Here is a 21,004-nt window from a genome sequence, read left to right as displayed (position 1 = left end):
AGATTCTTGCTTTGTTCGTTCAGCTTCTTAATGATATCTCAAGGAAGCTGGTCTTGATAAAACGGTGTAGCCCGTTTCATTTTGTCAAGAAAACTTATACTTCTTCTAGTTGTAAATATATATTATTTTAACCTCATCAACTATTCTTTAAATATAAATCATTCTTGAACTTCTATGCATTTTTTTTTATTCTCTTCTTACTCTTATTTAATAAATGCTACCACACTCACAAATAAATTAGTTATCCTTTCTAATGCAGAATAAATAAAAGGTAACAATATTATTTGATCTATTTTTTTAATCCTTATATATAAATCTAATACGATCTATATTTGTTATCGGATGGAGTACGTGATTGAAGGAGCAGCTGAGCAGAGACATTATTGTTTCGTCTCAAGGGGGAAAAAAAGCAAGTGTTAAGGTCACACTCAGGGCTAAATGTTTTAAACATTAATTAGATGTCTACGTAGGCCGTAGATAATGTAGCATGATAGTCAAGTTCCCTATATACCCTAGTATCACTCGATTTCTGGACACCATAGTTATTTCAACTGTATCATCACCACTACCCAGAGTATAGTGTAGTCGTTGAGATTCTTGCTTTGTTCGTTGAGCTTCTTAACGATATCTGAAGGAAGCTGGAGGTAGCCCATTTCGTTTTGTCGAGAAAACCTATCCGCGATTGAAGGAGCAACACTGAGCACGGACATTCCTGTTTCGTGTCAGGACAAAAGATATATTAGCCCGTGCTAAGGCCACTCTCAGTGCAACAGGAAGGTGAGTCGCGGTTTCCCCATGGCAGCTGCATGTAGTTCCCACGCTAATAAACCACCCGCACATGCACCTCTCTCCCAAAGTCCCAACCTTAATTTGTCTGGTCAAATCCAGCAACAACTCTCAGCTGGCCTAGCCAACGCAAGAACAAGAACGAAACAACCCCATCCTGTGAATCTGACCGGCACGCTCCAACCCAATCCAATGCACTCCGGATTTTGCTTTAATTCATGAGTACCGATATCCAACGTGTATCAACAATGCGATATGAAAATATAACTAGAGGCTGTTTGGTAGAACTCTTAGAGTAGTTTTTTATTAGAATTAGAAGTTATACTAAACAGTAGATTTTAGCTTATAGTTTCTTAAGTAGAATCTGTTGAGTGATTTTTTGAAATTAATTAGAAATTAGGAGCTAAAAAAGTAGTTTTCGTTGATTCACTCCCCACACAGAATCACTTTCTTTATATATTTTATTTTAAAAATCATTAGAGAATACTTTCGGTCAGAGAATTATTTCCTTAAAGAATCATTTACTACAGTAGAAATTAGATTAAAAAAAATTCTACCAACCGATCTATACATGAACTTTTTCCTCGACCTAATCTAAGTTAGGATCTCGAATTAAGCTGCGCGTTTGGTACGGACCCAGCCGAGCCCTTCAACCGACAGGTGGCCCCGGCCTCGCACGTGCAGGAGGGGACAGGTGCTGGTGGCTGACGCTAGCTACGAGCCCAGATTCTCCGGAATCACACGTGCGACCGTATCGACCGGATGATGCATCAACGCACGCACGCGCGCGGGCACGGTGGGTGCCGTGCTGCACGCCGCACGCATCGTCGCGTGCCCTGCCTCGGGGGGCACGAGCTGGAGCTGGCTGGCGCTGGCCTGGCCGGACTGGACAGGACGAGGAGGTTGGTTGGATTAATCCGTTTGTGACGCACGGCACGGCCAGTGTCTGCGCGTACGACGCCGCACGCGGGGGGCTGCCTCTTCGTTTACTAACAATTTTGAAAAAATTAACTTTTGTGTTCACACTTTGATTAATAATTAGTTACAAAATATTTACTGAAGTAAAATAGATATGGCATCGTTAGATTTGTTATCAGAAATACTTTACTGATGTTGCATGCTTAGAACTATTTGCATATGTATTTGTTAGAAATCAATGATTAGAGCATGAAATAAAAAATCAAAATTGTCGGTTATTAAGAAACGGAGGGAGTAGTTTCGAAGTCCTCGTGCGCCGCGACCTTGCTCACCGAGAAGACGCGCGAGAACAAGTGATCTGGTGGTACGGGCAGATCACAAACACGAGCTGCGCGCGGACTGGATCGTGCGCGATGCCGATGCATGTCATGTGTGCGCCGTGCCGTGACGCCTCGGTGCGCATGGGGCACGAGCTCGCAGGCAGGCAGGCAGGCAGCGGGTGCGAGGCGAGGACAAGACGCTGAGGCCAGTCCAGCCAGTGCGCTATTGAACAACAGGGCTCGCCGCAGGCACGCGTAGCAGCAGCATTGGAAAGTGACCTGGCGTACTATACGTACCTGTAGTGGTGTTAATTTGGTCTCGTACGAGACGTCGTACAGGTGGTACTTTTAAAACTTTGCAGGGTGTCTTTTTCCCGCGAGCTTTGTTCGTCAAAAGCTGGTTGGTGCTGTGGCTGTGGCTCTCGGGAAAAAAGAATTACTGCTGGTATGGATGGATAATGTTTTGCTGCGTACCAGTACAGTTGTTGATTAGAACATACTCTCTCCGTTCATAAATAATATACGTATTTTTTTAAAAATATATAGTATATAAATATTATATAAATATGCTCATAATTAAAAAAATTCACACTATATAGATTTTGTAGTTATAAATAATATATCTTGTAAGAAAATTTTAGTTAAAATCTAACTTTGAAAACTGAGTCCAAAAGAAATACGCATACTATTTTTGAACGGAGAGAGCAGTTCAGAAATCTAGTCGCCTGGACTCTACGTCGCCTGCTCTGGCGACACGAGGTGACATCAACCATAGTCCAATTCTGTCCTCTAGTTAGCAAACTCCGGTCATTGTTATTGGCAGGCGGATGCCGACAACGACAGCTATCGACGGTTTGAAGTCGAGGCGCCACGTTTCCCTTCTTCTCTCTCCCTCGTCGCTCTTCCTTCCCTTTCTTTCCTCACCCTCCATTGGTTGTTCACTGTGGTGACGGATCCAGTCGCCCTTGTCTTTGGTCGGCCGGATCTGGGTATCTCAAGGTCGGATCTGCTATCGGCAGTGCTATCGCTCTTTGGGGTCTGGTGGTGATGTGTGAGCGCTGCCTGAGTGTTTTCGGTCGGGCGTCACATGTCTGGGGCGGCTCATCGCCAGATCTGTTTCTCTCCGATCCTCTATTGGCTGTCGGATGGCTAGGATGGCGAGCTCGACGGAAGGAGGGGGGTGTTCGACGGGCTATGTAGCCGTGGGGCCTCCGGGGTGCCACCACCGGTGGCCTGCTCCGGCTCTCTCTCGGCCTGCTGATCTTACCGCATTGTGCTTTTGGTCGGGTCGTTAGTGGCCCCCTTTGCTCCTTGCGGTGGTCGGTCATCGTTCATGACAATGTTGGTGCTACCCTTGGCAGCCATGTTCTACGTTGTTGTGGACCGGGTCTTCATCTCCGATCGTCTTTCTAGCAGATTCTTTGTGCTTTTGTGCTGCTGATTGTTTTTGCAGGGTCTGGTCGACCCGTCGAGCTTTGGCTTCGATGGGTTGTGCCGTGGTTTGGAGGAACTAAGGGCGAAAGCCCTGACAGGCATCTTGCCTTGTCGACGGTGGTGACGCTCACGGGCGTCATTACATCTCTGGAGGCGCCATGATGATACTTCCCCCTATGATTTCTCCAAGTGAAAACCTTGTTCGACTTTCGGACGAGCGACGACGGTACCTTTGCCGCTACCTTCTTGAAGGCGTCGTTTCGGAGAATCCCTCGGTTCTTTGGTGTTACAATTGGCGGCACTCCCTGTAGAACACTCCTGCCTCCGGTGTTGTTCTGGCCCCTTAGTTCTATTGTTCACGCGGGGCTTCGCATCACCTTCGGCTCTTCATGGCAGTTGCTATGTTCTGATGTCCCAGAACCCACCTTTGCTTGTGGTCTGGAGTGGGAGCCATCGACCATGTCCGGTAGTCAGGCGTGGGAGCTTGACTTCGCCTGTTGAGTCATTGTGCTGTCTTGGTCGAAGTGCTAGCTGGGCATAGCGCTTGTGGTGTAGCATCGTTTGGTGGATATTGTTTGTTGTTGGTTGCCGGATTGTAGCTACTTTCCGTGCTTTCATCATCCGATCGTTTAGGGGGGTTGAGGGTTTATTTATTTTTTCTTTGTCTTGCGCGTGAGCTTATCTTCGTGGATTGTAATGCTTAGCTTGTTAAGATTTTCGGACACAGTTTCCCTTATAAATTGGATCACTCTTTCTTCTTAATGAAATGACGTGCAACTCTGCTATGATTCGAGGAAAAAAAGTACAGTTGTTGAGTTGTCACAAAGGAGTAAATTGCCAGATATTTGGTTATTTTTCCACCAATGCTACCTTAATTCAAGGTAACAATGATCTGGTATCGGTACGTCAGCGACTCTAGAAGAAAACCTTACACACTCCTTTAACTATCCAAATTTCACACAAAGGAGATATCAAAATGGTGCTCAACGCCTCAACCATTACGCATTGATTAGTCAGTTGGAGCTTTACAACATCATTCTGTCATCTGACGTGAGGACATGTGTTTGACACCGGGCCTTAAGTTAAACAGCTATCACAATGTTGTGGTTGGGCTAACCTAAGCCCGTAAGAAAATTGAAGCCCATTTTGACGTCAGAAATGGCCCAAAGACCATCTACTTTCTTCTGGCCCGAGCAGTCAGATTTTCACGCTAGCTAAGGTATGAACCAATACAGTACCGGTGTTTGGTTTGTTGAATTGTGCTATTTCATCCTAGTACGACGAATTTGGTAGAACCACAGCATCTAAGATCGAACGTACCAAGGCCGACTGTTCCGGTCACCTGCTTGTGCGCGTCGCTCTCTCTTTTCGCCCTCACCGCTAGGGATGCAAAAGAATCGGATACTAGTGGATGTCGATAATCCTATATTATATTTTATATTTTCTCTTTGATTTTAAGTCAAATACGAATAATACCGAATACCGAATACAGATACAGATATAAATATTGATGGTCTCGGTCATAAATACAAATCGATATGGTTCGAATATATGATGAGTTTGATGCAGATAATGTCAGTCACATATATTTGTTCGGATATTGAGTAAAAGCAATAACTATATATATTACATATGTTATAATTATTCGACTATTCCACGTATCCAAAACTCAACTACATTAGAGGTTCAACAAGCAAATAAATAATATACTCACATGAAAGGAGTTATGTTAGAGTAAAATTGAAGAAGTTATGAGTGCTTAATATATTGGTTGGAATTTTTATTAATTATTTAAATGTATTAGTAAGTTCTAATGAAAAAGTACCAATTAGAAACTTGTAGATCTCATCGAGAACTATAATTTTTATATAAAGATCGTCTCTATCCGACTTCGTATGAAAAAGTTATAAGCTCCGGAACATAGGTTCGGATACCTGTTGGATAGTCTTTATATATATCTAATTTTATTCTCGGATATCCGATATCCAACGGATACCAGACTCTCTACATCCAAATCCGATTTTAGATACAACTATATGAGATTTGAACCAATATCCAAGATTTCTTTCTAATATCTGATATTTGATTAGCCTATAAATAGGATCCGATGATCCGACAGGTGAAAAAAAAATCTGTACCGTTTTCACCCCTACTCACCGATGCGCCGCCACCTGGCTCTCAGGCCACCACCGCCACTGCTCTTTGTCCGGTCTTTATCATAGGGATGTGCCGCCACTACTACCCGGAAGGACGCTGCCCCCACAGAACCATGCAGCCGCACCGAAGCACTTACATGGCACATGAATTTTTTAGCCTAATTTAAGCTAATATTTTAATAACAGCATGTGACAATCTAATATTCCAGGAAGTAGCCCCTTTTGTCACGTCAAAGGAATTGGCATGACTCCCGCCTTCTTGTCATGACCAAGGAGCCACGTTAGCGCCCGCCTGATGCCATGCCACGCGTTGCGCTGACGTGGCAAGACCAAGTCGTGCCATGGGTCTTGACGCGATTCTTGTTACGCCAACACCTTTGGTGTGACTAAGCTGGATACAGATGGCCGCCCTGACCCTTCTCTCCCACTGGTCCTCTTCCTCCTCCCAGTAGCGCGCGACACACAGAGTAGCTGCAGTGTCGTCGACGCCCCCTCCCTCAATTCTCCACTGATTTTGGACCTAATTTGAAGGGGATTTCGCGGGGTTGTGTCTTAGGAAGCTAGTTCCTCTATTCCCTCCAAGTATTTTTAGTGTTTTTGGTTTGCATTCTTATCAAGGGTGGTTAGGGTTTAAGATTATGGTGATGTTGATCTATTAAATATGTACGTTTTGGGTTAGATCGGAGTTCATATATGTATAGTAATGTATGTGTATCGTGTGGAAATTGTTGCATGCAATTATTTGAGCACAGTAAATTGAATCATATATGGTTAGACTTAATGTATATGAGCAATGCATATTCTTCTATGTACATGAGCATATTTGAATTATTGTGATGAAATTGAATCATATTGAAATGGACAATGTGTAGGATTTGCATGCATTATAGCGATGATATTTGTGTATAAGTGTAATGTTTGGATGGTTTGTGTAATCAGATTGTTCGTATGTTTTGTGGTGGCACGGTTAATACAAATGGGGAGTTTGATAAGATGATAGAGCAAGTATTGAATTTTGGGAACCCTCTTTGCTTCGACGAAATTATTGCTTAGGTTAGGTCAGTTATGAATGTTGATGTGGATGTATGTAATGTAACCGTATGGAGAATGTTTGATATCGGTCGGGGTGGTATGGCTCACTATGTTGTTATGGAGTTGGCATCCGAGAATGATTCGAAGATGTATAAAGATTGTGTGAATGGTTCTTAAGTTTGTTGTATGGAGTTGTATGGCTCACTATGTTGTTATGGAGTTGGCATCCGAGAATGATTCGAAGATGTATAAAGATTGTGTGAATGGTTCTTAAGTTTGTTGTATGGAGTTAATAGTTGATGTGGGTATCAGAGGAAGCTCGATGCCATCGGTTCAAGATGTGTCAGACAGTATTAGACAAAAAGTGGAACCTATTGAGCATTTGACTCAGGAAATTCCTGGCATTGTCCTAGAGGTTGCTGGTGTCTTCGAACTCGTAGATGTTACTGTTCCGAAGGTACGTCGTGCCTCTGTTCAAGAGGTAGCTACCGATGGTTCCAATAACTTTGATTTGGCTATGGTATGTAATGACTTCGATGATAATTATTTTGAGGATGAGGAGGGCCAAGGAAATACCGAGGAAACACTAGTCTTTTCGTCAGAGAGTGAGGACGAAGATGAAGATGAAGAGGTAGAAGAAGTAGAACATATAGCTTGTCGTCTACTAGAGCATATAGCTTTTTGATCCCTGAGTATACCGAGTACTATAGATTCTGTTCCACGATATCTAGAATGGTTAATTAAGTATACGATATAGCCTCCCTGAATACGGTGTACTTATTATGCGTATATACCCTGTAGTTAGATATTCGATAATACACATGTAGCAAAAAGAATAAAACTACAAAAGGATACTGTCGGAGGATTAACTCCTGTCGCAGGGATCCCGAAAGACCCCTTTTTAGAGATTCGGCTGGGGGATGATCCTGAATAAGTTCGTCGGAGAAATAAATGGGAATGAATGCAACAGCCGGTGGTGGGGGTGTCGACCTAGTGCAAGAAGAAGTAAATGCACCTGAATTTAGACAGGTTCGGGCCGCACAGGGGCGTAATACCCTACTCCTGTGTGGATGCTATAACTGTCCTGAGGAAGTCTCTAAGGATGTTGCTGGTTACAAGAATATTGACCTAACTAAGAGCTTGAGGCTCCTTGTTCTTCGGCTGGAACTGGGCTCAACCTTCCTCACAGTGTTTCTCTTGCGCTGTGTTTTTCGTGTCTACTCTCAGTCTCTGTTTTGCTATTCTTCGTCTCTACTTCCTTCTCTCATCGTTCGTTGGTCGGTCGGTCCGGTCCCTTGCTTCTGTGCTGCCGACTGTTTTAAATACTCGCTGGCCACGACATGCCCCGAACGGAAAGGAGGGGGCTCGAGTTTCGAGACGTCATAAATGGAAAGGGCGTCATCATTTCTTCTGGGCGAAGTGACCGGGGGTGTAAAATGCGTCGCACGCCCGGTCGCCCGTCACCATAAATGCCCTGGCAACCGGCGCCGTAGAGAGGGCCCACCGGGCAACCGCAGAGCAACCTGGCGTGCCCGCCCTATCTTGTTCCCCTGCCACAACAGCGCGGCAGACGGAACGCCTTGATCCTCTCGACGTTATCCCGAGACAAGCCGGATGGCACGGGATGGGACCCGTGCAATTAATGACCCCACGCCCCTCTGCCAAAACATGGCAAGAACTGACGCTGAGCACGGCGGGAGCAATTGGAGGTGTCAGGCCACGCACGCTCTTTAAATGCGGCTTCGGGCCTCTGACTAATTGACACCTCATCGGTGGGCCCCTCGGGGGCCTTTCTGGGTCATCGGGGTACCGAGTGTTCGGGGGTACTATTTACATCCCCGAGCACTCTCTCCCGAGAATGCCTATCCTTGTCCTCAGGGTGCCGGATGCTCGGGGGTACTGTTCACCTCCCCGAGCACTCTCTCCGAGTACTATTGCACGGACCCTCAGGGAACCGAGTGCTCAGGGGCTGCCGCGCGCAGCCCCGAGCACTCTTTACCGAGCACTCTTGTACGGACCCTCAGGGAACCGAGTGCTCGGGGGCTGCCGCGTGCAGCCCCGAGCACTCTCTCCTGGAACTTTAGATCTTCTGATCGTCGGGGTACTAGGGTGCTCGGGGGTGACCGTACACCTCCCCGAACACTTTCTTCCCGGTACTTAGACTCCGTGGATAATCGGGGAACTGGGGTACTCGGGGGCCACCAACCGTGGCCCCAAGCACCTTCTCTCGGGACTTAACTTTTTCTCATCCTACGAGAGAGACCTCGCGGGATGGCGCCATGTGGCGGATGGCTGGCCTAGCCTTGGGATTCGGAGACCCCCGGTTCCTAATACACCGACAGATACCACACATGCGCAAGCTACTGGACCTAATTTTAACGGACCGTTCATACATGTGATGTGCACCTACGCCCTTTGCCCTCACCCCGGTGAGACGTGCGAGCGTGTGTTCCTCTCATCTACATGCTAAGTGGGTGGATAGAATAATTTATTTTAAGTTTATCTTCCCCACCTTCACTGATATGGTAAAACTAAAATATATACTCCTGTCTATTTAGTTTGGTCTTTAAAATTTATTTAAAATTACTCGAATATAATGAACCAACTCATATGTTCTAACTGAAATTATTAGTGTGCACAGACATTCCTGCGTTATGCTGATCTCAGCAGTCCTTTCGAGATTAAACCGGAAAGCTACGCGCACAAGAGCCGCGCACCATCCGGAGATGAGAATGAGATTCCCCGCCGCGGTTGCGTTCCCGCGTAAAATACGTCGCCTCAGGCAATGCAAGTATGCAAGGCAACACCACCCGTCCGTCCGATCCACCTTCCAGAAGTCTCCCGCAACACGCACCAAGTCGCGTCGGTGGCGCTCGGTTCTTCCAAATCCACGTCCAGACGTCCAGTTCCCACCCGCAGACACGCTGCGTCCAATTCCCAACCACCTCGTCGACCAAACGATGGAGCAAGGGAGCAAGAACAGCGGGGAGCAGCCGCTCCCCTGCGCCAACAACTGCGGCTTCTTCGGCTCAGCCGGCACCGGACACCTCTGCTCCAAGTGCTTCCGCGACAGCCTCCGCCTCGCCGAGGCCCAGGCGTCTGCGGTCGTTCACAACGCCTCGTCTTCGTCGGACGCTGCGTCCGTGGACCCCGAGGCGGCGGCGCCGGCGACGGAGGAGATGGCGAAGGGGCGACCAAAGAGAAAGAACCGGTGCGCGGCGTGCGGGAGGAAAGTGGGGCTCATGGGGTTCGAGTGCCGGTGCGGCCGGTTGTTCTGCGGCGCGCACCGCTACTCGGACCGGCACGACTGCGCCTACGACTACAGGGGCGCCGGCCGCGACGCCATCGCCCGCGCCAACCCCGTCGTCAGGGCCGACAAGCAGGCCGACAAGCTCTGAGCATGCAGTACGTGCTCTTATCAAGGTTATTGGCTTCATTGATCGAATGGTCGTGTCATTGTGCTATGGTTGATAAGTCTGAGGTTACTACCATCTACAATTTGCTTTTTTAATAATAAAAATAAGTTTTCAGCCCCTGCAGCGTGTACATAGTCTGATTCATTATTACAACCCAAATACACTACTCAATTAGTCTACCAATTTGGAAATCGATGACGTACTTCTCAGCCGCTTCCTCGCTAGAACATGTATCTGCGCTCTGTTACGTGCAGTTGCTTGTCAAGAATGCTCTGCTGATACCTGTCGCATCTGTATGATAGATCGATGCGCATCGTGTAGCATTACATGCCCGAAAGTAGCTTGGAATTGTTGACTGGCAGGGCCAATCGAGTGAGTCTCGGGTGCTTGGCAGATGGCACTTCCTTATTCCTCGCAACATGTTACACTTTATGCGATTCTTTCCACTAGATGTTCCCTGTACTTGATAGCACACAGTATCGCCAAAGATGGCTGTTTTGATTCAGCCGAATTCTGTGTTGCAAATACATACTGAATTAGAATCCTTACATAATTAATCCTTTACCATCACGTTTCCTAGTATTCATCTGTCTGGCCAAATGCTCATGGGTTTTGATAGGTTTCTCACCCTCGTAGTAGCAATGTAGGATGCTTCAAGGAGAATAGGTTGAAAGGGCAAATTAAATGGTCGTTATTTACACTGTGTTACAATCTGAAACCGTTTGCTCGGTTTCACAACTCGTATAGCGTCTTACACATGAAAATTCTTCATCAGCATGTCAACCCATTCAAATCGGCTTCTAAGTTGGCCTGAGATATCTTTCTTATCAATATGCTTTGCTGAGCCTGATTCTGAGTACTATAGGTCACGGTCGTCTCCAGTTGTTGCTGAGAATCTTCAAGGGCACGATAACACATGCATGCGGTAGCATAGATGGGGAGCTCTACCGTAGCAAACTTTCTACTTTTAGCTGCCTAAGATTTCCCTCCGCTACCCCCGCTGACGCGCGCCTGCGTCCCAAGCCTCACCTCATGCCCTCCTCGGACACCAGCATCAAACCCTACTCGGGCACACACTTCCTGTCACACACACCTGTCGCCCATGGCGTATTCGTGCTACACAGGGGAGGCCTCCATTGGCCGCCCAAAGGAGCTGCGCCAGCACGACGTTAACCCCTTCTCCACGGACGGCACACCGCTCATGTGACCTTCCCCTGCTCTAGTTTCATATCATGACGCGGTCAAGGGGAAGGGTCCCTTGGAGTGCTCTCCGGAGGTTGTACGGACAACAGATGTGTCTATTGCACACCCTCAACCCAAGACCTCATATATGATTAGATGCGTTGTACTCAATAAGTTGTAATATTACTCAAGGAGTTAATAGATGTTTAAGGGATTAATAAGGATTAAGGCTATAAGGCATAGTTTTGAGCATAAAACATGTTTTGATGCAGTTCATTAAGTGTGGCATAAATTAGGTTTCAGTCATAATGAAGGTTTTGGCCCTGAGAGAAACAATTCTATTCTCCGTAGTTCTAAACTTCTAGGTTGGTGGACATACAACACCAACTAGACTGTGGCTCATAGTCACCGACGAGAAATATGTATATATATTTACTATTTTTATGGTACATCCTCATAAGAGATATCCATTAACCCTATACGGTAGGTTTTACAACTACCATAGGGTAAGGCATATGCTGATATTTTCAATAATGTAACGTGTTCTATATAGAAATAATCATTAGATTAGAAAAGAATCTTACAAATATAAGGGAGAAATATAAACCGGGAAGGTTATGCTTGGAGTATCTTAGTAAGATACGACTACCTTCCTCCAACTATATAAGGATGTGGCGGGTACGTCAAGGGCATTTGTGTCACATCTCAAATCTCATAGATATGTCATTGTGCATCCATGAGAATCATAAGCATCAATTTATCATGGTTATGTATTGGCAACATGCTTATGTAATTATTTTGAATTGTTGAAATTAAGTAGAAGTGATTTTTTGTTAAGAAATTTTAATTATTGCCATGCAACCTAAGGTCGAAACAAATTCCTACATCGTGTACACCAAATAAGACGAATTTAGGTGATTTTCTATAAATTTTGGAAGTCATCTTGAAGCTCTAATAATTCATGCAAATTTAAAAAGTATCTCTTTTCAAAAAATTCTATGATTATTTATACATTCTATATGTAAGTGGAGATAGCTAAAATGGGTTTATTGTGACTTACAGAATCACCCCAAAAGCCATTGAAATCGCCGCTGAATAGGTCCCCGGTGAAGATCGGAACTTCCGACTGAAATATAAGCTCCAACCCGAGAAGCTCATTCCAATCACAACCCGTAACTTCCAAAGTTACTGTTTATCAAACGTTTTTCGTTTATTTGTTTACTTTATAGATAGCTTGTATATTTTATAGTTAATTCATATGAATTCCAATAATCATGAAACTAGTTGCGTAGCTTCATATGAGTATGAACTACATGTCAAAAATATTGGAACTCAAGAAATACTTTCTGATAACTAATTAATTAATTAAATGTGTTTCAACTCAATTAAATCACAGTTAATTAATACAATGTTCTAAAATTATGAAATTACTTGAACAATTCATGTTATGATCAATGCTATCTAGTAAAAACATACTTTGGTATGAAAGTACTGTTTAAACGGTTGAAGTTTATTTAATCTTGATAGCTAGCTTAATTAAGGTCCGTTTCGAATAGACCTTAAGTAAATAATTTATACTGTTAGCATCCGCACATCAATTCAGATGATTCTTGTAGCATAACTTATTCATGCTTATCACATTACATGCGCTCTTCTTTAGAGAATGAAAGGTCGGAGTGTGACGCGGGTGTGATCGAGGGCGATTGTAATACCCTGATTATCAAATTTCTCAATTTCTTAAAATTTTCCTAGAATTAATTAGGGTTTAAACAAATAGAATATGATAAAACCTATTTTCTAAAACCAATCCAATTTTGACTTAGGATATATTTTGTTTGAATGCATTCATGCTCGAGTTAGACATTTAAGGTTTTTGTTTGGCTTTCTTTGTTTGGTGTTTGCTTTAGAATAGAAATAGAAATAGCTTGGAATAGCAATATGAAGGAAATAGAAATCCTAAAGCCAACTCAAACCCTTTCCTCTAACCCGGCTCAGCTACGGCCTCCTCCCCTCTCCCTCCCGCTCCTCCCTTCCCTTCTCGCCTAGGTCGCGCATCGCGCCAGCCCAAGCCACTGCCTCCCCGCGCCAGGACGCACCCTGGCTGAAACCCGTTTTCACCCAAACGCGCCGAGATCTCGAGCCCTTCTCGTTGAGTTCGAGCTCTCGCCGCCATTGCCGCCGCCCATCATCTAGCCCCGCCGTCGAGCCGTTCCCGTGCCGCCTTGCCTCCACCAAGCCATCTCTGAGCCTCGCCACCACCAGCTGAAGCCCGAGCCACCCTCGCCTTGCCTCCACGGTCGCCGGAGCCGCCTCCCGTCACGCCCCCGAGCTCCTCTACTGTCTACGCCATCGCCGAGCCCTTCCGGTGCTGCTCCGCCCTTGGTAAGCCCCAAATTGACTCCTCGTGAGCATCTTCATCTGTGTCGCCACTCGCCATCGCCGCCGGTGAGCCGGAACACGATTCCGGCGAGTTCGCCGTCGCCTTCCCCTCGGCGCCACCGTCCTCCCTCTCTCCGGTCGCCCCCTTCACCTTAAGCCGTTAGATCTATCACATGCAGCCACGATTAGAACCCTACATACCCCTTCACCGGCCAGTAGAAAGTCACCACATGGCACACAAAATCCTAGTCAGCCTTTTGTGCCACGTCAGCTGCTACATCAGCTGCCACCTCACCCTCTTAGCTTACGTGTCAGCCTAATCAGCAGCCAACGGCGTAAATAAGGTTTCCCAATGTAAAAATAATTCCAAATAATAATGATAATTAATAATTTTGCAAATAAGCCACTGAACTTTAATGTTTTTTTTAAAAAGAGCCCCTATCTTTTTTATAGTTTGGCCACAAAACTTTTCTATAATTACAAATAGGACCCTCTATTTTTACAAAAGGCCCTTAATCTTTCTGTTTTAATTTAAAATAAGTCCTTTTCTTTTTTAAAATTAACCCTAAACTTGTTTTTAGTGTTTCTTTTTCGTCGTAGCTCCGTTTTAAGCAATTCTTGCACCATTAGATTCATTTATCCAAGTTCTACCTTTCTAGATAGGTTTTGTCTTATTGTTCCTTTGTTTTGTGCTCCGTTGGTAATCGTGCGATTAGATTTCAATGCCTCGGATCATCTTGAGGAACGTCAAGACCAAGAGCTAGAGTTCACTGAGCAACATCAAGGAGAAGGCAAGTGTCCTTGATCATCTTGAACCTACATTTTTAAATATTTTTATTTTATAAAACTGCATGTGATGTCTATCATCTTGATGGGTAGTCGTCTATGTTAGGGTTTACCTACTTCTTTCTTTACATTCCTTTAAGCCTAAGTGGTAGTTAATATGGGTCTTTCAGGTAAAATTGCTTAGCTATGCTATCGGGATATTAGGAAGTGTCATATAACTAATTAATGGACATATGCAACTATGATTATAAACATGACATATGCAACTATGATTATAAACATGACATAGCAACATGGAACTTAGGACTTAGGCAAAGAGATGGTTTTGTTAATGTTGGTGAGCTTGTGGATACGTTCCAAGCATAATGATAGGTTCTGGATGTCCTTTAACATTTGCTACGGTTCTGGATGTCCGTTAACATTTGTATAGGTTCTGGATATCCTTTAATATTTGATGGTTATTACCCAGTTGGATAGTCTTTTCCCAAGTATAATAAGTGAAACATGTGTAACCTGATTAAGGACCGGTTCGTGGAGCGACAACCCAAGAAATACCTTTCAAACACGAGGTCGATATGGGTAAGGCTAGCATATCAGTTAGACACCTGACTCGCATTCGTTGGGGAATCAGGACCTAATTGATGGACTATGCTTCGTAGTGATCTCTTGGCGGTACATTACTGGCGTGTGTTAAGTTTCTTGCAAACATGATAACATGGATATCACGACTCGTGGCTAAAAGTTGAACAACCTTTACAGAGTGTAAAACTGTTATAACAGACATGCTCGTGGTTATGGGAGGTTTGGATCCTCACATGATTAGTTGGTTATAGGTATGGTTTGGTGTTGGTCAGTTGGTTATGGTTTGCAAGGTGGCTGTTCTCGGATAATAATGGTTTGGGTCATATGGGCATAATCACTTAATAACTGCTTAAAGCTTTTCAATCACATTACTATTTTCTTTACTCGCATTTATACAAATATACCTTATATCAGCCTAGTTTTGTTATAAACCTGCATATCATTATTTTCTTTCCCCCACTTGCTGAGTACTCCATGTGCTCACCCTTGCTATCTCCCCTAATACATATATTGCTCAATGGAAGACTTTCAATACTTTCAAAACAACGACTTGGAGTACTAGGAGTGTGTTCCCCAGTTGGTGCCTGTGGAGTTGTTGTGGTCGCCGATGTTTTCGTTCTGCTGCTGTCGTTTAGAAGCTATAGTTTGGTTATTATAGTTGTTTAGGTTGAGTCTTTGTGTAAGAGTTAAACGGTTGTAAGTTAAAGTATTGTTTTTGTTACTTCACCTATGATGTCCTTATGTGTGTTAAACTTTCTGAGCACACATAAGTTGCACTTAGTTTTGTCCGTTAAAACCGGGTGTGACAGCAATCTAAAGTTTATTGCTGTTGATTGTGAAGCTGAGCACCAATGCAAATATCTAAGCATATTTCACCTTGTAATTTGGATCATGTGGAGTCTAAGTTGATAAGTTATCGTTTTATGTATGTTATGCATGTTAACGAGTTAATCTTAGATTATGAGGGTAGAACCTAAGTTGATACATTATTCTCTACTTTGAATTATTGATGTTCTCCATCCTTGTAACCTGAGTTTGGCAATGTTGATGTCTGACTTAAAATTTATCTGCACAACTTAGTAATTCATAGGTCCTTGGTAAGTTAAGTGGTGGTTCAACCATTGTTCATGAGCTTAAGGCTTATTAATTGTTCACAAAGTTCATGATGAGTTGGGGTGATGAAATCGTGAGGATGAGGCGAGATTTGGACGGATGATAGGGATGACTCGAGAAGGGAGTCTCGGATGCTATAGGCTCGCTTGAATCGTTTAAGGACTATCCATTAGTGCTGTTGGATTAAGCACTTGTTCGTACTACCACATATCCACTCTCTAGCCAGAAATCACCTAGCAACACTCTCTCTATGCCTATAAGCACTAATCACTCACTAATCTTGTGCTTAATTTCCTTGTATGATCACTTTAAGCACTTTGGTAACTTGGATGTCTTCTCAAGTGTCTCTGTGTTTCTCTGGACTCTAACATCGGATGTTCCGGTGAGAATAGTAGTACTAACATCGGAGGCTCGGATCATCCGATGAGTATATCTTTAGAAACTAGCCGTTGGAACCCTCACTCAAAGCCACTGTGAATACTAGACACTTTGGTGTATACTTCATCGTCATCACCGGATTATCTGGCGAGTACATTTGAACCATCCAAGCCTCTCCAGCCTCCCTATGTAAATTGCTCTAGTGTAAGCCTTCGATATATATAACACCTATCACCGAACCATCTAGTGAGGTATTCTTCAATCTTCAACTTTTGGAAATGCTTTTGCAAGAAATACTTCGGTGTGAAACATCTGGTGTTAACTGCCCATTGAACACTGGATCATCCGGTGAAGGCATTCCTCATCTCCTGACAGAATTGCTCCGGTGTGTACACTCCTAAGCACCGGACCACCCGGTGAGGCTAACAGCCTCTGGACACAATGCTCCGTTGAGTACAATTCTTTCAGCGCAGAACAAATCTCCTGAGACTTCTCAATTTCAACCAAACTTTGTCCCGGATGCGGTGGCTTCTTTATATATTGCATCCATGAGACCTGATAACGTAGATACTTGACAAATATGTTAGTCACAATAACTATGTTGTTATTAATCACCAAAATCACAATCATGGCTTAATAGGGTTATTTTCGCTACAATCTCCCCTTTTTTGTGATTGATGACAATATAACCAAAGAAAGTGGCAAATAATAAATGATACCAATTGTAAAGAGCACAAAGCTTTATCAAATTACTTAGATGCATGTTTTTACCACTTAGTCCCTCTTTTGTTGTGGCTCCCCCTTTTTTATTGCCACTATCTCTCTTGATCGACTCATGCAAGAGCTTTTTCATTGCTTGCTTTTGATACCAAATGTAGATGAGTTCTCCTTTATGAACCTTGGCATCTTGCTTGTTATCCACTAAGCATGCCTCTTGCTTTGATCGTCAAACTTCTCTTTCTTTGTCATCAATCTTAAAAAAGGGCTACAAACACATGTTGAGCTCAAGGAAGAGCATTAAAGCACATGAGAGATAGCTTCATAAATCAGGATCCAATAAAATGATACCAATTGAAAAGAAATACCAATTGTAAGGGTAGGAGACATTGATATCAATTGAAACTGCTCCCCGATGATCCATGGAATCTAAGTACCGGGAAGAAACTGCTCGGGAAGGTGTACGGTGACCCCCGAGCACCCTAGTCCCCCGACGACCAGGAGAGCTAAGTACTGGGAGAAGCGTGCCCGGGGCCGCCGGCGGTGGCCCCTGGGCACCCAAGTATCCCGAGGACCCACCGAAGGAAGTTCCGGGAGAGAGTGCTCGGGGGCTGCTGCACGCAGCCCCGAGCACTCGGTTCCCCGAGGATCCGTACAACAGTACCCCTGAGCACTCGATTCCCCGAGGACAAGAAAGGGCATTCTCGAGAGAGAGTGCTCGGGGAGGTGAACAGTACCCCCGAGCACTCGGTTCCCCGACGGCATAGAAAGCCCCCTGGCATCTGATGAGGTGTCAGCCAGTCAAAGGCTCGAGGCCGCATTTAAAGAGCGTGCGTGGCCTGTCACCTCCAACTGCTCCCGCAGTGCTCAGCGTCAGTTCCTGCTACGTTCTGGCAGAGAGGCGTGGGGTTATTAATTGCACGGGTCCCATCCCGTGCCATCCGGCCCGTCTCGGGATAACGTCGTAAGGGCCGAGGCGTTCCGTCTGCCGCACTGCTGTGGCAGGGAAACAAGACAGGGCGGGCACGCCGTGCCGCTCTGCGGCTGCCCGGCGGGCCCTCTCCACGGTGCCCGTTGCTAGGGCATTTATTGTGACGGATGACCGGGCGTGTGCCGCATTTTTCCACCCCCTGTGATGAGGACATCACTCCCTCGGATACATACAATGATCCTCCATTGAACTTTCAAGGTCCAATCACAAGGGCTCGCGCACGACAATTAAATTTAGAGGTGAGCTCGTTCCTAAGCAACTCTTTATATAATTTTGAGAATAGATTACTACCTAATGATTATATGTTGCTTAGGAATTATGGAGAGGACAAGAAGACACATAGAGGAAGGCTTGGAGGCGTGGAGGAGCAGCTAGGACATCCAACAACAGCAGGAGGTCCAGTCCAACTCGAGTCCGAATCAGCCTCGACCTCCAGGACCAGCGAGCAGTAAAACGGACGCCCAGGACGCATCCGGACTCCGTTTTCGACGATTCACATATGGTTGGAAAGATAATTTCATAAGGAAACCAATGGCGTTGGTTTGAGGTCCAAATTCCTTCTGAGTCAACGGGAAACGTCGAAACAAGTCAGCGTCCAGAATCTGTCCCGGTGCTGCGTCACCGTTTTTGGTCCGTTGGGCCATGTATCGTGTTGGAGTCCATTAGGGACGCGTTCAGGGGTCCTTGGCCGACCCTAATCCTTTATATACAGTAGTCGCCGCTCTAATTAGGGTTGGGTTTTGCTTAGATTATTCTGTCAAGAACAGTTTCGCCGTTTCGTCGGTTTGTGAGACCCCAACTCGTGAGATTAATCATTCATCTGCAATTTAGTTGCATTCTTCCTTGTTCTTGCTTATGTTCTTCGATTCGCAGGCAAGGATTTTAGCCTTCTTGGCGAGGTCAACCGTGCAACGCCGGTTGATAACCAGAGGAGACGTGGTGCTGCGATTGCGGGGTTTCGGATCGTGTTGTTCGGAAGCCGGATCGACTTGTGTCTCGTTTCCACCAAATCGAGAGTTACCAGAACCTTTCGGAAGATCGGGAACCCTTGTTCATATTAAGTGGTATTCAGAGCTTCAGGTATACCGTCAGGTTCATATCTACCCTTAGTTTCGAGTGTTTACGCCTTCGCTCCATAGTCCACTACCATATCGTTTTTTTTTCCTGTCCTACAACCCTTCCGCGCCTTTAGCTTTTGCATATTTCAGTTTCAGAGTTCGTCGTGTTGAGTTTGTGTCCTGGTCAAGTTCTTGTTGCTGGTTAGGTCGTGTTAGAGTCCAGTTCGTGTGTTTTTCCCCACCGTTTCCATCAAACCCTAGCCTCCGTCGCATATTTTCCCCACTTTCTTCCCGTTTTGTCCTCTAATTCGGAGTCGTTTCTTAAATCGGGCATAACTTTCGCGTACGAACTCCGTTTTCAGAAAAGTCACAGAGTTTTTCGCATCAAAACGGCGTTTCGGATCCGTTCGTCCCCGGCTTTGCCGGGTTCGGCGAAATCAGAATTCCCGAATTCGCCTCCGAAGTTTGAGTTTTCAATTTCCAAATATTTTTTCATTTTTCGGCTGAACTTCAAAAAATTCTACAGGCCACGTCTTTCACTTGTTTAAGCTCAAATTTTCTATGGTTCCCTCTTGTATGCTCCTAAGTGAAAAAAAAATATCAAAAAAATAAAAAGAAAAAGTCGAATTTTCCCAAAAAAACAACGACAGCCCAAAAAAATAGAAAAAAGAGAGGGGCAAAAGAGTAACAATATCTAGAGGAGCACATAGAGAAGGGCAAAGTGAGCTGTGTTAGCGTGTGCTGTTTAGTTCTTTGTTTCTGTTGCTCTTGCTATCCATCATACTTGTTTCTCCACCTTGTTTAAGGGTTATTTATTGCTTATTTATCAAATAAAAAGAGTTCTTCTTGAGAGGGGAATCCTCATCGGATTCATCATCACTTATATTGCTATCTATACCTTTGGTCATAAGGCACTTTTGAGATGGCTTGTGTGATAACTTGTGTGATGATGACTCTGAGGAAGAGCTTTTCTTGAAAGACAGGATGGTGAGCTTTCACCACTTGAGCTTGACTCTTCATCGTCGCTCATCCATCTTCCTATGCTTGCGAATGCTTCGGCTCTTCCCTTTGTCTCCCTCTTATTCTTGGTCTTCTTCCTCCTCTTGATATGATCAATTGTGTTGACCAAGTCTTCAATGGAGATTGGATGATCAATCTTGGCATTGATTATCTTCATATTCTTCTTTAATTTTAAGACGAACTTAGCGATCTTGGGACCAATTTCTTCATCACTTGATGTGCTTTGATCATCCTCTTCATTGCTCTCTTCATCTTGATCACCATCATCTTCCTTTGAGCTTGACTCTTGTTCTTGTCTTCTCATCCCTGTCTTCATATGTTGATAGTGAGCTTGTTTGCTTGTGAGAGTAAGGTTTTTGGTGTCAGATGAGGAAGATGCTTTCACCTCATGTTCATGGTCTTCTCATGGGCGGTGATCTTGCTGAACACTTGACTTGGAGTCATCTTCTTGATGTAATTATTGTCGTAGATGATGGAGACTATCAACTTGTATTTTGGAAGAAGAGCTTATAGTATTCTTCTCACCATCTGATCATTATCAATTGCGTCAAACCTATCCTGTTGATCTCATTGACAAGAATATTCAAAAGTGAGTACATGCCATTAACATTTTCATGATGTAGTTGTTTGATGCCATTGAGCTTAGTAACTAAAACATGATATTTCTCATTGCGCATATCCTTTGTGCCTTCATGTATTTCAATGAGACTAGTCCAAATATCATGTGCATTGATGA

General features: G+C 44.6%; 1 protein-coding gene across 1 annotated transcript; it reads left to right on the top strand.

Moving 5' to 3' along the window:
* Window positions 1–9,445: 9,445 nt before the first annotated feature.
* On the top strand, window positions 9,446–12,505 carry LOC133919402 (zinc finger A20 and AN1 domain-containing stress-associated protein 2-like). Its single transcript, XM_062363788.1, has 2 exons — window positions 9,446–10,051; window positions 12,307–12,505. Exon 1 carries the CDS (start codon window positions 9,607–9,609, stop codon window positions 10,042–10,044), a length of 438 nt encoding a protein of 145 aa, XP_062219772.1. The 5' UTR covers window positions 9,446–9,606; the 3' UTR covers window positions 10,045–10,051; window positions 12,307–12,505.
* Window positions 12,506–21,004: the final 8,499 nt, after the last annotated feature.

This window comes from Phragmites australis, chromosome 1 (genome assembly GCF_958298935.1).
Source record: "Phragmites australis chromosome 1, lpPhrAust1.1, whole genome shotgun sequence".
NCBI lineage: Eukaryota > Viridiplantae > Streptophyta > Magnoliopsida > Poales > Poaceae > Phragmites > Phragmites australis.
The sequence above is the reverse complement of the archived record's forward strand: the minus strand, read 5'-3'. Positions and strand labels throughout refer to the sequence as shown.